The 18,684-nt window shown below is 56.1% G+C and overlaps 1 protein-coding gene across 11 annotated transcripts in view; it reads left to right on the plus strand.

The window, feature by feature from the left end:
• CACNA2D2 (calcium voltage-gated channel auxiliary subunit alpha2delta 2) overlaps positions 1–18,684 on the plus strand; it is a 138,174-nt gene that overhangs the window by 67,635 nt on the left and 51,855 nt on the right. For 7 of the 11 annotated variants that reach the window (XM_072786107.1, XM_072786109.1, XM_072786108.1 and 4 more), the window contains exon 3: positions 3,048–3,164. In XM_072786107.1, coding sequence (XP_072642208.1) covers positions 3,048–3,164 — 117 coding nt within the window. Of the gene's footprint in view, positions 1–3,047; positions 3,165–9,482; positions 9,603–18,684 lie in introns of all 11 variants that reach the window. The other 4 variants (XM_072786103.1, XM_072786104.1, XM_072786105.1 and 1 more) reach the window with 1 other exon arrangement.

Raw genomic sequence — 18,684 nt, forward strand, 5'->3', positions numbered from 1 at the left:
TGGGCATCAGGATGGGCTGGGGACCCAGAAGCCTGCAGGGGCATGCCAGGCCCATGGGCTGCCACCAGGATTGAGCAGGAGGGTGTCATAGAGGGTTCTTGGGACAGGAAGGAAGCATGGCAGATGCAGCCCCAGGCTCCAAGGGGTAGTTCAGCTTCAAGCAGAAATACAAGGGTCAGCCTGCGGTCTAGCTGGTCTCAGAGCTCTGCTCTTGAACATGGAATCGGGCATATGCATTTGCCAAGGGTCCATTACACACAGGCCCAGTACTTTGGGAGAGTTAAAAGCGAGCTGTCCTTGCTATGCTGTATCAGTGGCGTCCCTGTGTCTAGGTCCCCCTGTTGTCACTTCCAGGGCCCAGCCTGAGGTGTTGGAGACAAAGACAGGATGGCTGGAGAGGGGCCACCAGGGAGGCCTGGGAGAGGGTGGGGCTGGAAGTGGGCCAACCCCAGGAGACCGAGGCTGTCTGCCCAAGAATGAGAGCCAGTGACTTCAGATCCTTAGTGTACAGATCTAGCAGAGTGGAGGCAGGGAGGGACTGTGATTCCTTCTGCAGAATTCTGGTGATCCTCAACAATAGCAGTAGTGACAATAGCATAGGTTCTTTGCAGGCCTCCATCAGCTTGCAAAGTGGGGACAGCTGCTCTCTCATTTAATAAATCAGACACTGAGGTTCAGAGGTGACTCTTGACAGAGTGCCTGCTTTCAAGCCCTTATGCCACCTTTCAGAGCCCTGGGGTATGACCCTGCCTCCTGGAGACCCATTCCCTCTGTGGCCCCAGAGCCTGGCCCAGTCACCATGCCAGGCTGCAAGGGATACCCTGGACCCAATGGAGAGGAACTCCCCGGCTCCCGGGGGAGAGTTGTCAGGAGGCTGCCACTGCTATGGGCAACCCTGTTTGGGACACCTGAGAATGACCTTGACAGGAGTCCGGTGTGGGAACTTCATTCCCTGCCCTGAGAAGTCAGGCAGCTGCGCCCCCTGCTGGTGCAAGTGGACCAAGGGTGCGCTTGGCCAGTGTGGCTGAGATGAGGCTCAAGGAGTGCCTGGGGCGGTGGCCCATGATTAGAAAAGTGTGTATTTTTAAAGTCCTAAAACCTGGGGAGCGCCTGGAGGGCACAGGTGGTTAAGCGACCTACTCTTGGTTTCTGCTTAGGTTGTGATCTCAGGCCCTGATCTCAGCTCATGAGATCCAGCCCCCGGTGTAGAGCTCTGCCCTCAGGGCACCAGGAATCACGGATTTGGCTTGAGATTCTCTTCTCCTTCTGCCCCTCCTACCTGTGATCTGAATCAGTCAATCAATCAATCTTGAGAGTCCTGAAACCTGGGAAGGAGAGGTCTGGGAGGATGGAGGACCTGGATTTGCCACTCAGAGTCATGTGGCCTTGACCTGTCCTTTCTTGTGTCTGAGCCTCAGTTTCCCCCAACAGTGGGCCCTAGGCTCCAAGGTCCCCATATTTCCCTGTGACCCCCGCCTCCGCCACTGAGCTCAGACCCCTCCTTGACCTCTGTCCCCATCACTGCCTCTCATCTGGGGACCTCTGCCCTAAGGAGCCCAGGGAGCAGACTGGCCGTGGTGCCCACTTGAGGTCCCCATCCTCCCTGCCCTGTGTCCAGGCCTCACGCCTCACCCTCTAATCGCCACTGCTCTGTGGGAAGGAGTGAATTCACCACAAATTATTTTGTTCTAAGAGAAGGACAAAAAGAGAAGCCAGGAGGGATGGGGGGGCGGCAGGAGGAGGAGACTGCCTGAGCTGGCTTTGTGTGGCACTTTAACCCTTGGGCTGCTGGGTGCTGCCTGGGCAGCAGGGCCCAGGCTCTAGCACCCAGCCCCCTACTTCCTCCCTCATCAGCTGCTGGAGGCCTTATCTCCCCCACGTCTCGCTGTCACTCTCCCGACCTTATCTTGCCTGCCTGTCTGTCTCTCATCAGCTGCCTCTCCCACCTCCTTATCTCCTCATCACCTCTTCTTTCTCTACATCCCTCCGTTTCTGCACAGCCCGATGGCACGGCCCAGTGGTGGCAGTTCAGTAGTGGCACGTGACCTCTGGGAAAGAGTCAGCTTGGGGAACAGACCTCCTGGGGTCATCTGGATGGACACATGCAGGGGTGTACGATGCACACACACATATTCATGCACATGCACACACTCACACATGTGCACACACCCAAGACCCTGGCCTGGAACAAACAGGCTCACTGAATTTTGCTTCTGTGACTCACATAGAAGCCCCAGGCTTCATCTAGAGGCTCTAACCCCACCCCCAGCACGCAGGCACGTGCACACAGATGGATGTGTTGAGCCATAACACACTCATACATGCAGATGCAAACTGTCAGCTTTCCACATCCATGTGCATGTGTGCACAGACCCAGTCCCCAAGGAGGAGAGGGAGGCAGATTTGTCTTTCCCACCTACCTTTTTCCTGGGTCCCTGCCCCCTTATTCTGTGCCCTGAATGACAGAGGAGCCCCTAGGGATGCCCAGAGTTCCCACTACAGTTTCTGTAAGTGCCCTGGGGCAGCACCAGCAAAAAGGGGTACAGATGCCTGAGTCCTCAGGGAGGGGTGGCTCTGGGTTTCTGATGCGTATGTAGGTGTGCGTAGTAAGTATGACAGTGTCTTCGTGTCAGCCGGCATGTGGTATGCAATGTGTGCTTAGTGTTTCTGTCTCCCCCACACACCCACCCTGCCTCCTCGCCAGCCCACCCTTCTGCCTCTGCTGCTCTCAGCTGCTCTGAAGTCAGCAGGGGGGTATTGCTCATGCACCTGTGAAAGAGGAATCCTGAGTCCAGAGAAGGCAGTGACAGCCCCATCCCATCAGCCACAGCCAGGGCCAGCTGTGGAATCTATGACTATAGCCATCTTTCATGTTCAGGAGGGCACCGGGCCCAAGCCCCAGACATCCGTACTCTCTCCATGGCCAGAGCCAGAGTTGGGGCAGGGCCAAGGGCTGGACCATACTGGGCAGAGAGGATATGCAGGGGGTTGTGGCATAAGACTGTGGGACCACCCTGGCTTCACCCCTGGCTCCTGCTTCCTTCTAGATCTACAAGGACAACCGGAATCTGTTTGAGGTGCAGGAGAACGAGCCTCAGAAGTTGGTGGAAAAGGTGGCAGGAGACATTGAGAGCCTGCTGGACAGGAAGGTGCGGGCCCTGAAGGTAGGTGCCATTGTGTGGGCTAAGGGAGGGCCAGGTGGGGTAGCGCTGCCGTGCACGGATGATGTCCCCACCTGGTGTGAACACATGGCCTTCCTGGCCCTCTAAATTCAGGCTGGGCTGTCACTGGCCATCCTGTGCCCACCTGGATATGGGCAGGTCTGGCAGGAGCAGGTGGTTTTATCAGGAGGAAGCTCCATGAGGCTGATCTGGGGTCTTGGGGGCCTTCCATGGGCATGAAGGTGGGATCCGGGCAGTCTTAGAGTCCTCTGATTCCTCTGTACTATGAGTGTGCCCTGGGGGAACACCTGTTGATGGCTGGGAGGGTGGGCTGCAGCTCTGATGGGGAGGGAGTGTGGAGTGGCCCAGAATGCCCACATAGAGAATGCTGGAACCATGTGATGCTAGAGGTCAGAGCCTCTGCTCTGCCCATGACCTTGAATGTTTCTTTGCCTCCCTCTGAGTGCAGTTTCCCCCTCTAATCTTGGAGAGGTTGTGCCTATCAGCTCCAAGGTGCTATAGTTCTGCAAGTTGACAGAACCTGCTAGGCTGCCCTGATCAGTTGGACAAAGCCAGCAGACCCCTCATCCTCCACCCATCCCAGGGAGTACAGGTGGGGAGGGGCTTCTGGAGCTGCAAGGTGCCCTGGGGCATATGGGTTGCCATGGGTTGTACAATAAATGAGGAAGGGTGTCCAAGCTGCCCCCAGATCAGAGGCACAGCTGCCATTGCCCCAGCCCTAGCCAGTGCCAGAAAGAGGAGTCCAGTCGAAAGGAATGAAGTAGTGATACACATGACAACCTCGATAACTTGAAAACATTCTACTAAGCAAAAGAAGGTAGCCACAAAAGACCACCTATTGTGGGATGCCATTTCTGTGAAACGTCCAGAATAGGCAAATCCATAGAAATGGAAAGTACATTAGTGGTTGCCTAGGGCTAGAAGAGAGGGTGGAAGGGGAGGGGGGATAAGGAGTGTCTGCTAATGGGTACAGGGTTCCTTTTGGGGGTGATGAAAATATTCTAAAATTAGATTGTGGTGATGGTTGCACAAATCTGAATATGCTTTAAAAAAAAAACCAACACTGAAATATATACTTTATGTGGGCAAATTTTGTAGTATGTGAATGTGTCTCAGTAAAACTAGTGACAAAAAAGGATGAGCAAATCCACACAGCCATACCCAAGCTCATGCCAGGGGCCTGGCTGAGTCAAATCAGAGCAGTGACCTGGCCCAAACACCCCCCACATCCAGGCCCAGGAGAGAACTAGGATCCACTTCCCCAGGACCTGAGCCCTGCTCTCCCCCTGGGGTCCCTTGCCCATCCCATGTGACCTAGAATCAGGATAGGGAGAGGTTGGCATCCTGGGACTAGAGGCCCAGAGGAGGTGGACCCTGACAGCCTCCCACCCAGTGTGGATCTAAACGACCTGGAACTGGGCTCAGCCTCCAGCCCAGCCTGACTTTCAGGATCTCATGGGGTCACAGGTGGGGAGATGACTGGAGAAAGGTAGTGCCATGGGAAGGAGGTAAAGCCCAGCCTTTGGCTGGAACAGCAGTCCCTGGAGGGGGAATCCATGAGTGTCTCCTCTGATTGTGAGAAACATTCTACTGCCCCATCCACCCAGCACATCATGTCTTCTCCTTGCTTTTCCCAAGACTGGGCCTGACCTGCATGCTCTTCCCTCCTTTCTCTTCTCTCTGGGTCTCTCTGTCCCATTCATTCCAGACTCCTCATTTGCTCACTACTTTGTCGCTTTGCTCCAGTTTACAAAGTACAGACCACCAGCCCTGAATTTGTGTTGAAACCTTCTGATGAATTTGGGAAGAGGCGTCCTTTGGGCCTTAAGGCCTGCTGCCGACCCCAGCTTTGGGACTGTCACCTCAGTGAGCGGTGCTGAGTACTGGTGATGACAGGTGCCTGGCCTGCCAAGCACACATAGAGGCCAGGGCCCAGCCCCCCTGCCCAAACTCTCTGGGCATTACAGGGCTGGGGGCCCTCCCCCAATTCCTCTCCCCACTCCTAAACAATCAACCTTGAGAGCTTGGCAGGGAGGAGAGAGCCCAACGCCTGGGTCCTGATCCCAACCCTCTCTCTGTACCCCACATGCTGTCCCCTACCCCATGAGGCAGGGCAGATGGCTCTTCCCTCCCCACTGCATCTACAACCTAGCCCATGGCCTGGTCCACAGTTGGCACCAAATACGAATTATTTTCAATAGCAGAATAATGGGAAAGGGGACTCACCAATTGGGTTCTCACCATGTGCGTATGTGCCACAAGCCACTCTCACAATCACCCTGTGGGGGAGGGCCACTTCACATAGAGGAGGTTTGCTGAGACTTGGACATGCCATGCATCAGGCCAGGATACACACCCAGGTCAATCTGATGCTAAGCCAGGTCCTTGACTCCGCACATGAGTCCCAAGGTACACACAGAACCCACAGCCCTTACCTTCCCAGTGCTCTGCTGGCCCACTCCTTCCTGCTGCAGTGCCTCTGGCTCTATGCCCATGAGATGCTTCTGTCCATGTCCCCAGAGGAAGCAGAGGACAACCATCCTTCCCTTGCCATGGTCCTAATTGTTCAGGCTGAGCTTCGGTCTTAATTATGTTTTAAATTTGCTTTTAATCGAGTTCTGGCCCTTCTCTCCTTTCCCACATTTGTTTGCAGCCTGAGTGCATATGGAGGCAAGGATGTGGGGGCCTGGACCCCTCACCCCCCACTCCATTGTTCCTCTCTCCCTGGACCCCATCCAGTAATCCAATTTAAATCCTCTTGCTCTGGTCTGGAATTTTAATTGGGGGCTTGCAAAGAGGGATCTGAGCAATGCAGGACGGAAGTTCATTGTCTCATCTAATCAGGGACAATCAGATGCTTGTTACGAGTTTCTCCAAGCTGCACAAGGTGATTTATGGGGCCAAGAGTCAGGCAGGGACAGGCCAGGTCAGGGGCCTTGCGACACAGGCAACCAGCCTTCCCAAGTCCAGGAAACCTGCTGGGGCCTCAGCTTTGGACACAGGGAGGGACACTGTCCTGTGACTTATACTACCCAGGGAGAGGGGTCCTCTGAGCAGGGCCCACTTTCTAAGGGTCCGGAGTCCCAGGAGGAGGGAAGGAGGTACCTGAGTTCTTACAACACATTGAGGCAGAGATGGACCCAAATCAGGACACTGTTGGACTCCCTGCGGGGCCCCTGACACACAACGCCTCTCTCAGAAAAATCATTTCCACTTGGTTGTATTTCTTTCTCCACTGAGTCATCCACAGTCACTAGTGGCCTCCTGTGTGCCAGGCGGTGTCGGGGGGACAGGGGCAAGGGGCAGGACAGGCCCTGTGCCTGCCCTCATAGAGCACTCAGTCCTATCCCAGGCCTTAGTCTCTCTTCTGTAAAATAGGTACATGAGACCATCCCAGCAGTACTTCTGGTCTCAGCTCCAGGAGCCATCATTTATAAAGGCCACAAAGAAAAAAGCGTCCCGAAGGGTTGTACCACCTTCAACACCATCCCTGGCACCTCTGCTATGTGGCTTAGAGAAAGGGCCACAGGAGGAGACACAGGCTTGGTAAGGTGAGGAGTGACCCCAGTGCAGGGGGCTCCAGCCTCCTCTTGGGGGTGAGGCCCTGGGCATTGTGGCTTCATTGTATTGGTTTCCAGAGAATGGGACATTAATGTTTCTAGAAACCTGCTCTAAGGGGGACCTCCTTACCTCCAACTTCAGACAAGCCAGAGGCAGTGGAGAGGCCTGCCTGGGGATCCAGGTAGACACCTTGGTCCTTAGCTCTGCCCTTCCTGCCATGCCATGTTCCCCATGCTCCACCTCAGGTACCTCCCACTGTTCCCAGGGCCAAGACCTTTCCAGGTTCCGTGCTTTTGTACCTTTGTCTTCATGTGGTGTTTTAAAATCTGCTCCAACATTGGAGTCACTTGAGGAGCTTTTAAATCATGATGCCCAGGCCCCAACCCAAACCAGATACATCAGATTCTCCAGGGGTAGACTTAGGCTTCAATATTTTCCAGTGCTCCACAGATGATTCTGTGTATATTCAGAGGTCAGAATGTTTCCCCTAAAATGGGCAGAAATAATTCCCTTCCGTGATTATTGGCCTCTTTCTTGGGACCTGCCAAGTGCCAGAGCAAGTGCCATGAGCCAGAACACTCCAGATCGCTTGCTCCAGATTCTCTGTACAAGCCAAGGGAATCTCATTCCCATCTATATTTGAGGAAATTGAACCCCAGAGAAGGTTAAGCCACTGACCCCAGGTCTCACACCAAATTCAGGCTTTAGACCTGGGCACTTGGGTTTCAGAACCCACAGATTGCCTCCTAGTGCTGACCCGCTCTATACTATTGCTGGAGGCCACATGACATTCACTGTCTGCAGGGAGGCAGGGCTGAGGGAGCAAGAGATGGGGCTCTGGTTTCTTCTGACGGGGCCTTTCTCTGGGATGACCTAGTGACCTTGGGCAAGTCTCTGCCCCCTCAGAGCTTGGGCAGTGGAGACTGAGCACCCCTCCCAGCCCAGCCCCATGAAGCCCAGATGCATAGAACAGGGGGTGGTACAGCTGCAGCCCTGGATCCGGGGGCTCCAGTGGGCAGCATTCCCACCCTCCCACCCTCGCCTCTCTGGAGAGCGAGCATCATTTAAAGAGTAAAATTAAAAACCCTTCTGCACACAGCCGCCCTGCTTTTGCTGCTAATGGCCACTTAACCCAATTAAACTGATGCATTGTTGGCAGTGTGGCCAGGTCTGTTCAGGAACCCGGCTCTGGGCTGGGTGCTCAGAGGAACAAGAGGAATGAGCCAGGGAGGGGGCCGAGGACGCCCCCTGAGCTGTGGAGCAGACCACCCCTTTCAGGAGGGAGCTCATTCCACTTAGCTCTAGCTCCTGCTTACTGGCTGCTTTCTTTCTAAGGCTTCATTGAAGGCAGGGTGTCGGCACTACTGACATTTTGATCAGGAGAATTCTTTGTTGTGGGGGCTGCTCTGTGCCTTGCAGGATGCTGAGCAGTATCCTTGCCCTCTACCCACTAGATGCCAGCAGTACACCACTCCCCCAGCTGTAACAACGGAAAAATATGTCCAAATCTTGCCGAATGTCCCCTAGGGGCAAAGCCCCCGCCCTCCCGGCCCCCAGTTGAGAACCACTGGTCTAATGGGAGAGATGCAGCCATGATGAATAGAAGCTCAGTAAGCAGGGGACATGGGGACCTCAGAGAGGTACAGATGGACTGGACCAGCCCCAGCAGGAAGAAGGTTCCTTCCGTTTAAGAGGGTAAAAGTGAGCTTAGGGCTGCCTGAAGGAGGCAGCAAAGATTTAGAGGGGGAAATTTGGCACGGGACAGCTGGAAACTGGTTCAGACCTAGGTGCAATCAGTGTGGTGCACTGATTGCTGGGTGTCCGACGAGTAGATCAGCCCGGCAAGGAAAGGCCTGGAGGAGGCTTGGCCTGGGAATATTCGTAGAAGTAGAACAAGTGCAAGGGCCGTGGCTCTGCCTTCTGGCTAGAGGTCAGCTGCTGGGATCTGACTCCAGCCTGGGAAAGCTCTACAAGGCCCAGTAAGGGGGGACAGACAAGCGGGGGACTCTGTAGCATGCGCTGCCCCCGCCCACCCTTCTTGGCGCAATTAAAAGGTGTTTATGTGGGGCCGGCGGTGGCTTCTGCCTCCCCTTCATTACGAACATTAAGAGATCTTGACCCTTCCACTTTCCCGCTCTCGAAAGGAGCCGCAGACACGTGGAGCCAATTAGGCGCACGCGTGGGCGCCAGGGGCCTGCGCAGCCGGTTCTCCCTGATTGCGGCGTTTACAGCTCATTATTCTCCCCTCACCCAAACAGCGCTGCTACTTCCTGGCAAGGTGCCAGTGCCACCCAGAGGAGCCACCTGGGGCCCCCAGGGATGGGGGGAATGCTGAATGAGTGAATGGGCTCCTTGCGTGGGAACCCTCGGGGCCCCCCACCTAACCGAGGAAGGCAGCGAGGGAGCCGGCCAGCGAGGAGACAGGGCGGGGCCGGGCGGTGGTGAGCATTCAGGGGAGGCTAGGCAGCATGCGGTGGGGGAGAGTGACCACTCAGGAACAGGGCTCCGAGGGAGCTCCTCTGAGGGGGAGGCCTGAATGTGGCCGGGAGGGAAGGTGAGCCTTGGGCGAAGGCAGGCAGCCTCCCCTGTCTGCGTCCCCACCGGATGGCCAAGAAGCCACAGCCCCCTCGGAGGCTTCCTGGCTCAGCTGGCCTCCTGGGAAGAGGGAGACCGTGCAGGTAGGATGTGGCCACAGGATCCTCAGGGGAAATATTCCTCCTCTTCTCCTACCCATCCTAGCTGGTGGTGGCCAGATGTCGGCCTGGATGGGCCTGTCAGGCCTCAGGAAAGGCTGAGCTGTGTGTTTGGGCCTGGTTTTTCGATCCATGGGATTGTGCCTCTCCTGGCTCCTCCTATAAGGTAAGGGGGCATCAAGAAGGGTCAGAAGAGCTGTGCTCATTCCCCAGCATCTGCTAGCCAAAGGGGCAGGGGGCCTGGGGTACAACCCCTGAGGTCCCCAGAACCTGGTGGGTCAGCCTTACACTCACTCGCCCTCCTGCTGAGTTCTCCCGAGTGGCTGCAGGTCAGAGGAAACTGAAGGGCCATGTGTCAGGCCAGGAAGCTCCACATCCTGTTTGCCCGACCAGCATGGATTACCTCCTGTGGAGACAGGAGGAGACAGCTTAGCTGAGGCACCCAGGCCCAGATCTCCCTCCAAGATGGGGTGCCAGCCTTGCCTGCCCAGTGACCCTGCTCCTGATGCTAGGTGCATCCCCAGAGCTCTGCTCAGCCTCCCTGTGATTGACTTGCACACTCATTCAGCAGACTTTCCCACTGCCCGCAGCCTGACCCTGGGTGTGGAGCCAGTCTCCACTCACTATGGAGCAGAATTGCCATTTTACAGATGAGAAGACAGGCGCAGAGACAGTGCCAGCCCTGGCTACTGCCTGGCTAAAGCAGGGTCATGATTTCCCCCGCTCACCCTGGCTCCTGAGCCTGTGTACCTGCCCAGAGCTCCCAAGGATGGGGAGGAAGCCCCAGGTCGGGGAGGGAAAAGTTGAGGCTCTGCCAGTCAGAGGTCAGATCACAAAGAAGGGTCTGAGAACCATTGCCCTAAGTTCTTCTCAATATGTCTGCACCCTGACCCCTACAGGAGGGGGAATCAGGTCATGGGGGTGAGGGGCTGACCAGATGGAGACACACTGGATTCCACTCCCCCAGAGAAGCCTGCACCGAGGGAAGATCCTCTCCAGCTTCTGCCCACCTCCTTGGGGGGTCCTAGCTGGCCACGTGAGGGCAGATGCTGGAGTGTGGAAGGAAACGGGCCTGCAAGTGCCACAGGGACAAAACCAGTCTAAATCAGGATCAGAGAAGTGAGAAACTTAATTGAGTTTTAATAGCTTCTGGCCCTTTGTTCTGAAATCCTCGTGTACAAGTGCTGGGGGAGGGGAGAGTGCATCTAAGGCAGGGCAGGCCAGTGGCCCAGCTAGTCCCCATCCTTTAGGACCCCAGCCTTCGAGGAGACAAACAAGCTAAGAGGTCCTGGTGTGCAGAACAGCTGACATGGGAGGGGCAAGTCTAAGGAGACAGCCTGGAGGTGGTGGCACTTAAGCTGGTGAAATATCCAAAAGTGGAGAAAGGGAAGAAGGAAGGCATCAAGCCCTGGCTTGACAGAATGAGCAGAAGTGAGTTAGGCTGTCTGCTGGAGTGTGGTGGGCTGTAAGGAAGCCGGGCAGGTACAGCCTGTGCATCACTGTTTCTACTGGAGGGGACAGGGGATGGAGAGGTGACAGAAGCAGGGGGCAGGGCTCACCACCTGACTTCTGGGGTGGTAGCTGCACATCTGTAAGCATGGCCCTTTCACATTTCAGCGGCCCTGGGAGCGGCCAGTTACTTATGTCACCCCATTTTCTATGGCTTAAAATACATAGGGACCAATGCCTTAACTCTGACAGCGAGTACCTCGGGAGAAGTGAGCCAACTCCTGGGGCTGCCAGCAGGGAGGGCCTGGTCCCTTGGACCCAGCACAGGTGTGGTCCCTCATTAGTCTTTCCAGACACACCGGAGGGCTGGGCCAGCTCCTGGTGCCATGGTGACCCTGGGAGCAGAGTCCCCTAAGGTTTTCCTGGAAGAGGTCAGTTGACCCTGGCTCATTGTGTCATGAGATACCAGGTACCTCAGGTGCCCTTTGCCTCCTTCAGCCTCTGTTTACTGAGTGCTGAGCACCTGTTGTATACAAACACCATACTAGGTTACCAGGTACAGAGATGAGGGAATAGACCTATGGGGCCCCTCCCTCGAGGAGTGCAGTCTGCTGGAGGTGACAGTGTTGTGACCCATGCCACAAAGTGTGGAGCCAGGATGGTAAGCCCATGGATACTGACCAGGCCTAGGGGACCTGAGGTGGGGGTGGAGGCTGCTGGAGATGTAGCCAGACAGAGGTATGGGCTCCAAGTCAGTGGCACGGCAGTGTACAGACCAGAGGGAGAGCACATGCATGTCTTCATACTGGAGCGTTTGCATGCATGTGGTGATGGAGGGTCTTGCTCGGTGGCTTGGCTCTGCAGAGCATGTGCATAATGCAGTGAGGCATGTCTTGAAGCAGAGATGTGCATGGCTGTGCCCAGTGCAGTCACCATTCCTTGGAGTCTACTGGCCTAGTGACCACAACTTGCACAGTCCAGACCTCGTGCTGCCCCCAAAAGAAACTCAGGCCATGAGTCCCACAGAAAAATGCAAGTATGGCTCATGATATGCATGACCAGGCCCAGAGCAGAAGGTGGCCAAGAATCAGGGACTTCAACCATTGCTGTGTTGCAGCCCCCACTCTGTACCTGAGAAGCACACCAAGCCCTTGGCAATTTCACTTTCTCTGAGCCTCAGTTTCCCTACTTGTACAATAGGAACAAGTATGGCCTCATCAGAGTTTATGCCCAGGCCTTGGTGATGCTGATTCAAGAATGGATACACATGGGATAGGCCCCGTGGACAAGACTGGCCTGTGCCCAGAATGGGACCAACCCTGGATCTTCCATCTTTGTGCCAGCTTGCCCTGCTCTGGATGCCTCATCAAGAGCCTGTCCCTAGCTTCCACTTCTGTGGACCACACTGTCCAAGCTGCTTAATATTTCCTGCCTCCTGGCACAGGACTTGGGTTCCTTGTTTGAGAGGCTGGTCACGGTCGTCAGGCCCTTTGTTCCAGCCTTCCTGTGTTTGCCCACTCTGTGCCTCGGCGAATGGGAGTTGCAGCATGTTTGCTGTGTCAACACCAGCTGGAGCCGAGGGTATGAGGGCCTATCTGCCAGCTGCCCAGGTGCCTTGGGTTCAGCCCCTCCCTGGGTGATTGGGGTTTGTGGGCAAGTGGGCAGCTCCCCACCTACGACCCACCTATTCACCCACAGGACTGCTGGGCCTAGGCTGGGCAGGTATGGGGAGCCAGCTAGGCAGAGAGCAGGACTCAGAGGGACCAGTACAGTCTCCCCTTGGCATCACTCGGGAGCTTCCTGGCAGAGACAGCCTTCAGGCATCTGAAGGCCAAGTTTAGGGCTTCCCCACTCCGTATGCTGAATCCCTCCCCAGGCCCAGCTCCACCCCTCACCCTCCCACCCCCCACCCCCAACCCTGTTCCTAGTCTTCGGACCCAGCAGCAGTCAGGGAAGTGAACAGATGGATAGACAAGCATTGAGACAGGGTCAGGGCAGGGGATTGAGAAGAGTCCACCTGGCGGGATTGCCAAGTGTTTTGTCTGAGCTGAGACCTGGCTGGCTCTTAGACACATGTGTGCTATGAGGTCATCACTGTTCCAGGACAGGGACTTGGACCTCAGGGAAGATCCTGTCACTTGACCTCACCTTGAACTTTCATCAACAGGTCCCAGTTATGTGGAAGCACAGCGAAGTAGTGCTGAGGCTGAGGCTGGAGGGAAGGAGGGGCTTTGCCTATCAGAAGGTGGGGAAGAACATTCTGAGAAAGAGAAGAGCATGGAGGGGTCCTACAAGTAGGAGTGGAGGTCAGGCAGAGTCCAGCGTGGTTGCTGGAGAACCCTCCACGTTCTGGGTTGGGGTTGCGGGGTGGGGGAAGATGGCGCTTCTGGGGACAGGGGGTCTTAGATGGGATAGGCTGTGGAGTGACAAGCTGAACCCCCGGGAGTCAATGGGGATTGTCAGCAAGTAGGCAGCATGCCTGCCTGCCCCCACCTTCCTTCCCCAGGTGTTTGCTGACCGCCCCCCAGAGGGCCACCAAGTGAGGCTGGTGTGCAGCAGTGATGCCGGTGCTCGAGGTCTCAGGGGGTGGGACGTGTGGCCTTCCACCCAGACCCATTCACATCTCAGTCCCTGCGCAAGCTTAGCATCAGTATACATTCCCGCCCAGAGTTCCGAGGGGCTTGAGGGTCTTCTGAGCTTGCATCTTGGATCTTTGACTCTGGTCACTGGGGGCCTCAGAGCTCTGCTGGGGGCTGGTTTTTAGATGTGGGCTTTGGGGGTCCCAGAGCATCTTCCTGTGCACCCAGAGTACCAAGGGCTAAAGAACTGGAGAGTAGGCACCATGGGGTAAGGAGGAGCAGCCTGGGCCAAAGTGTCCCCACACCCCTCGGGTGGGAGGGTCCTGACTCCAGGGGCCAGCAGATGAGTAATGGGCATTTAAACAGAGCAATGGACCTACCGTGCTCTGGTAACAGCAGTGACAGCCCGGTTGGTGGCAGCTGCAGCTGCACTGTCCTCCGTCTTAGAAGCTCATGCGTGGGACCTTTACCCCAAGTGCAGCCCTAACCCCCAGACATGAGCTTGCAAGGGAGAGGCTATCGGGGAGGTCGGAGAGAGCGTGGCCATTCTTCTTTCTCCTGGGCACATGTGTGCAGTATCCCATGGGGGTGTCTAGACATGAGCATGTGTTCCTCGTGTGTCTGCACATACCTATTTCCCTGTGGTTGTAGCTGTCACGTGGCCCAGGACAGACCTACGTGACTGTGGCCTGAGTGACAGGGCTGCGGCCCTGGCTCCCCGTGGCCCAGGCAGAAGTACTGGGCCCCACAATTTCCCAGGAAGAGCAGTGACCTTTCCCCACCCCCCACATGCATACCTGTGCCTCCTTTTATGAAATATTCTGCTAATCTCATCTCCTTGTGTGACTGCCGTGTAATTAGCTCATTTTGCAAAATATTGCATCTGTCTTATTTCCCACCGCCTTTTCCTTTTCCCAGGAAAGGGTAGGCGGGGATGGGGTCAAGGAAGATTACTGGGGATGAGTCTACCTTACATCAGCCCTGGCCACCACCACCCCCCACACTCTGATACATGCATTGGCCCCCTTAACACACATCCTGGCACCAGGGCCTGGTGAGCAGATGGAGGCCAGTGGGCTGAAGGTATCCATGCCCTCCCTCCATCAGGAGGAAGGGATGGAGCAAGGCTGACCAAGCCCTGCTCAGGAGCACCCTCTGCACACCTGCTCACATGCTCACATGCAGGGACGGCTCAGGCCCAAGTTGGGCTCAGACCAATAAGCTACTAAGTGGAGTTGCCCCTTGTAGGCATGTGTATGGCAGACAGGCTGGGGGTAAGGGGGCAGAATGCCAAAGGCCTCTGCTCGGTGTGGATGGGCTGAGCCATGTGTGCAGCCAGTACTTGGTTTATAGGAATCCCAGTGGTCCTCATTATCACCTGTCTGCCACCCCCACCCATTGGACAAAGTGCCACAGCAGTTAGGCTACCCTGAACCCCCAAATCATCCCACCCCCTGCCCCAACCAGGGTCTGGTCTAGCTGTGAGGTGAGGGCTGCTTGGGACTGTGACTATGGACAGGGCATGTATGGAGCCACCCAGGAGGGTCACAGGTGACCAGGGCCAAGGCCCTGACCAAGCAGACAGCTCCAGCCAGGGGCACCAGGAACGTCTGCCTCCAGCAGTGAGGCCAGGCAGAAGGAACAGCGCTGGACTTTGAGCTGTTTATTAAGCCTCAGAGCTTGGTGCTACTCTGATCCAGCCATCGCTGCCCAGCCTCTGCCCCTGCCCCCATCTCCCCCACCCATTCCCCAGATGGGAGACCAGAGCTGCCCCGGCCTCAAGGCTCAGAGCTGGCTGCAGCCATGGGCCTGGGCAGCTGGAAGGATCGGGCTCCAGCCCTCAGCTGGCGTGGCCTACTTTTTCCCTCGACCCTCCCCCTTGCCCCTACTGTCTCCCCGCCTTCTCTTGCTTCAACTCCCTCAGGACGTGAATTCTCTTAAACTTTTAATTAAAAACATTCTCCTTTCTCCCCCCAAGGTTTGCTTCCTTGTGATTTTCCTCTTAGAAGGAGAGATGGGGGGAAGGGGATGGCGGGCAAGAAGTGGAGGTCAGGCCTTCCTGAGTCTCTGTAAGGGACCCAAGGGAGCCAGGGCCTGGCCTGGAGGAGGCAGCCGGCTGCCCCCTGCCCTGTATCACCCTCCCTGGCTTCCTGGCTATTGAGGGAGGCATCTCAGGGCTCCAGCCCTGGGTGCCACAGCCAGATTTTAGGAATGGTGCCAGCCCCTGAGGGCCTTCACACACTCCTACCATGCCCTGTGCAATCACTCAAGATTACCACTGAGTGGAAGGGGCTCCTGCTTTTTCATGAAAGTGTTGTCTGCTCCAGTGGCCTCAGGGTCACTCCTGAGTCTGTCGATCACAGGTTGGAGAAGTGTTCCCAGGGTTGGTGTCGGAGGCCCGAGGTCACCAGCTAGGTCATAGATACTTCATATACAGAACTCCCAGCTCAGCTTAGGGGCACAAGGTCAGGTCACAAGACTGTGGCCCCAGGAATGCTGGACACAGGTCCTTGATCCCAGGAAACCAGAACAGCTTCTCTAATCATGGGGCTGGAGGGAGGCTGGCCCACTCCCCTTCCCGCAAACAGTGGTATGTTAGCCTACCCCTCACTCTGGAGGGAAATGCCCCTGTGTCGTCAGATTCCTTTTCCAGAGCTGGAGCCCACCAAATGTCTGGAAGTTCTTCCTTAATGTCAGACCATGATTTTTCTTGCTAAATCTTAAGCCTTGGTTCCACCTCTAGGGAATTTTGGCTTACACTTCCTTGCCCATTGCCCATAAAGCCCTCCCTAGACCAGGAGACAGGGACTGAGTCGCCACCTCCCTGTGTTCCCATCTCTTCCTCCCTTCCTCTCCAGGCTGAGGGACTCCATCTGAAGGTGTCCAGGCACAGCCCAGGAAGCCCCCCACAAACTCAGACTCATCCTTGTCCTATCCTACAATGCCCCCAGCACAGATTGCACCTCTCCCACCCCCAAGGGCCAAGCCCCCAAAGGCTCAGGACTCAAGACCCCAGGCAGGCCTGAGCCCAGGGAAAGAGCAGAGACGTTGCCAGCAGAGCCCATGCCTCCAGGGACCCAGCACCTTATTACGTGCTTTGTTCTCCCTGTCCAGCCCACAGCAGTGGACAGAGGACACTGCTAGCCCTCATGGAAGCATTGCAATGGCTCAGAGAAGGGGATGCAATGGGGACATCGGCTCTGAGGGGCTAGAACAGAGGTCTCCCCACCCCCCTCTTCCTGGGCTACCCTTAGCACCCCTCCTGACACACTGTGTGCATCCTGCTCCACAGACCTAGAGGCTGCCCTGGCTGGCCCTAGAAGCACTTGGGAAGACATCCCCACAGAATCTGGTGGACTGGGACAGGATTTGGCCAAGGAATTGGCCAGGAGGAGGGGCAGGCCAGACAGAACCATAGCACAAATGTATGAAGGGGTCAAGGGCAGGGGCTGGCTTGAGGTGGAAGCAGTGCACGGCCAAGAAGGTAGAAATGGCAGTGGGAGGCCTTGAACCCCAAGCACAGGGATTTAGACCGCAGGTACTGGAAGCCCTGGCAGCCTCTTGAGTAAGGTAGGGATGTTCATTATACAGCATATATTGAGCACCTACTGCTTGCCAGGTCCTGTGTTGTGGCCCAGCTCCCAGGTAGTGCCCACACTCACTGCAGATGCTTTGTGGCTCTGGGGATGTCACTGGCAGTGATCATAGGGGAGGAGCCTGTGCATTCCCCGCAAGACAGAGGGGGCAGCCTCTTCTGACTCATAGGAGCAGAAGTACAGTCCTGCCTCTCACGGCACTGCCCTCTCCTCCTGGCTCACTCTTTCACGGGGCCGAGTGATTTCCAAAGCTGATATAGGCAGGGCTGGGGGACTCTTCCTCCCACTGCAGCACATCTCCGTGCTCCCTGGACCCATCATGTCAGCTTCCACCTATCCATTCATTTCCCAGGTATATACCGAATGTCAGGCTGGTTGTTTGAGGACTCCACAGTGACAGAAGCAGACCTGGTCCTGCTTTCTGGGACCTTGTGGTCCAGCTAGGAGGCAGAGGGTAAACAAGTAATGTGAAGATGCATAATGGGGTTTCAGAGGGGTGTCAGAAAACAGTCACATCAGGGAGGCAAGGAGTGGGTATTGGCACCCAAACACACACATCTCAGAGCTGAGCAGGGCCGCAGCGGCTCAAGATCAAACCCAGTCTCCCGACCTGGTACACCACTTCCTGAGCATCTATGGGGTCTCCCTCCCACAGCCCAACCCGGCTCCTGCCAGGAACCAGAGTCAACAGGAGCCTCCCATAGATTGCAGACACCCACCTGTGCACAGAGCGCTGCTTCCAAGCAGGTGGTAGGAGATGCAGGGTCAGCTCAGCAGGCAGTGCTGGATCTTCCTGGGCTGCCCAGTGCCAGACCACCCTAGGCAGCTGCTCATGTCAGAAAAAAGAGAACCCCAACTGCCATTTAGAGTTCTCAACAATGGTGATGGAGCCTACCTGAGACCAAAACACAAGTGGAGTATGTCTCTGTTTGTGGGAGGCTGCCAATATGGCTGGGATGTGCCCCATATGCATATCAGGGCTGGTGCTGAATGGATATGCATGCCTGTGTGTATGGCCTAGGGGCAGGCCAGGGCCCTCCGTGATAGGGCCTGCATGCATGGGTGTACGTGTGATACGCAGGGTGTGCACTGGAAGAGTCTGAAGAGCTGGGGGTGGGAAGGCTGGGAAGAGCTCTCCTACCTCAAGGTTCCTGCTGCCCAACATGGCCCATTTCACAGGTACGCATGTGGGCATGCTTCAGGCACCCACAGACACATATATGTGTAAAACCCATGTGCTTCCATCCCATCTCCTGCTCTGCAGCCAAAGCAGCACACCCAAGCCCATGCACCCACACTAGTGACTACAGATAGACAGGCATACATACCTGCAGGTGATTCCCATGTATGTGTGCAGCCCGGCCTGTGCATGCACACATGTGTGCAACTGTGTGTCCCGGGTAGACACCCCTGCACATGACCATTCCTGTATGGGTACCCTTTGTCATAACTCTCTCATCCCTCCATCCCTTCTGCACCACACACCTAGTGGAGGATGGCTCTGTTTTACAGACTGGCAAATTGAGGTGCAGAAAGGCAAAGGGCAGAGAGCGCTGGATGGCTCCAGCTTGAGCCCAAGTCTCCACGGATCCCATCTAAGTATGACACAGCCCCACAGCTAGTG

Source organism: Canis lupus, chromosome 19 (assembly GCF_048164855.1).
Source record: "Canis lupus baileyi chromosome 19, mCanLup2.hap1, whole genome shotgun sequence".
Classification (NCBI taxonomy): Eukaryota; Metazoa; Chordata; class Mammalia; order Carnivora; family Canidae; genus Canis; species Canis lupus.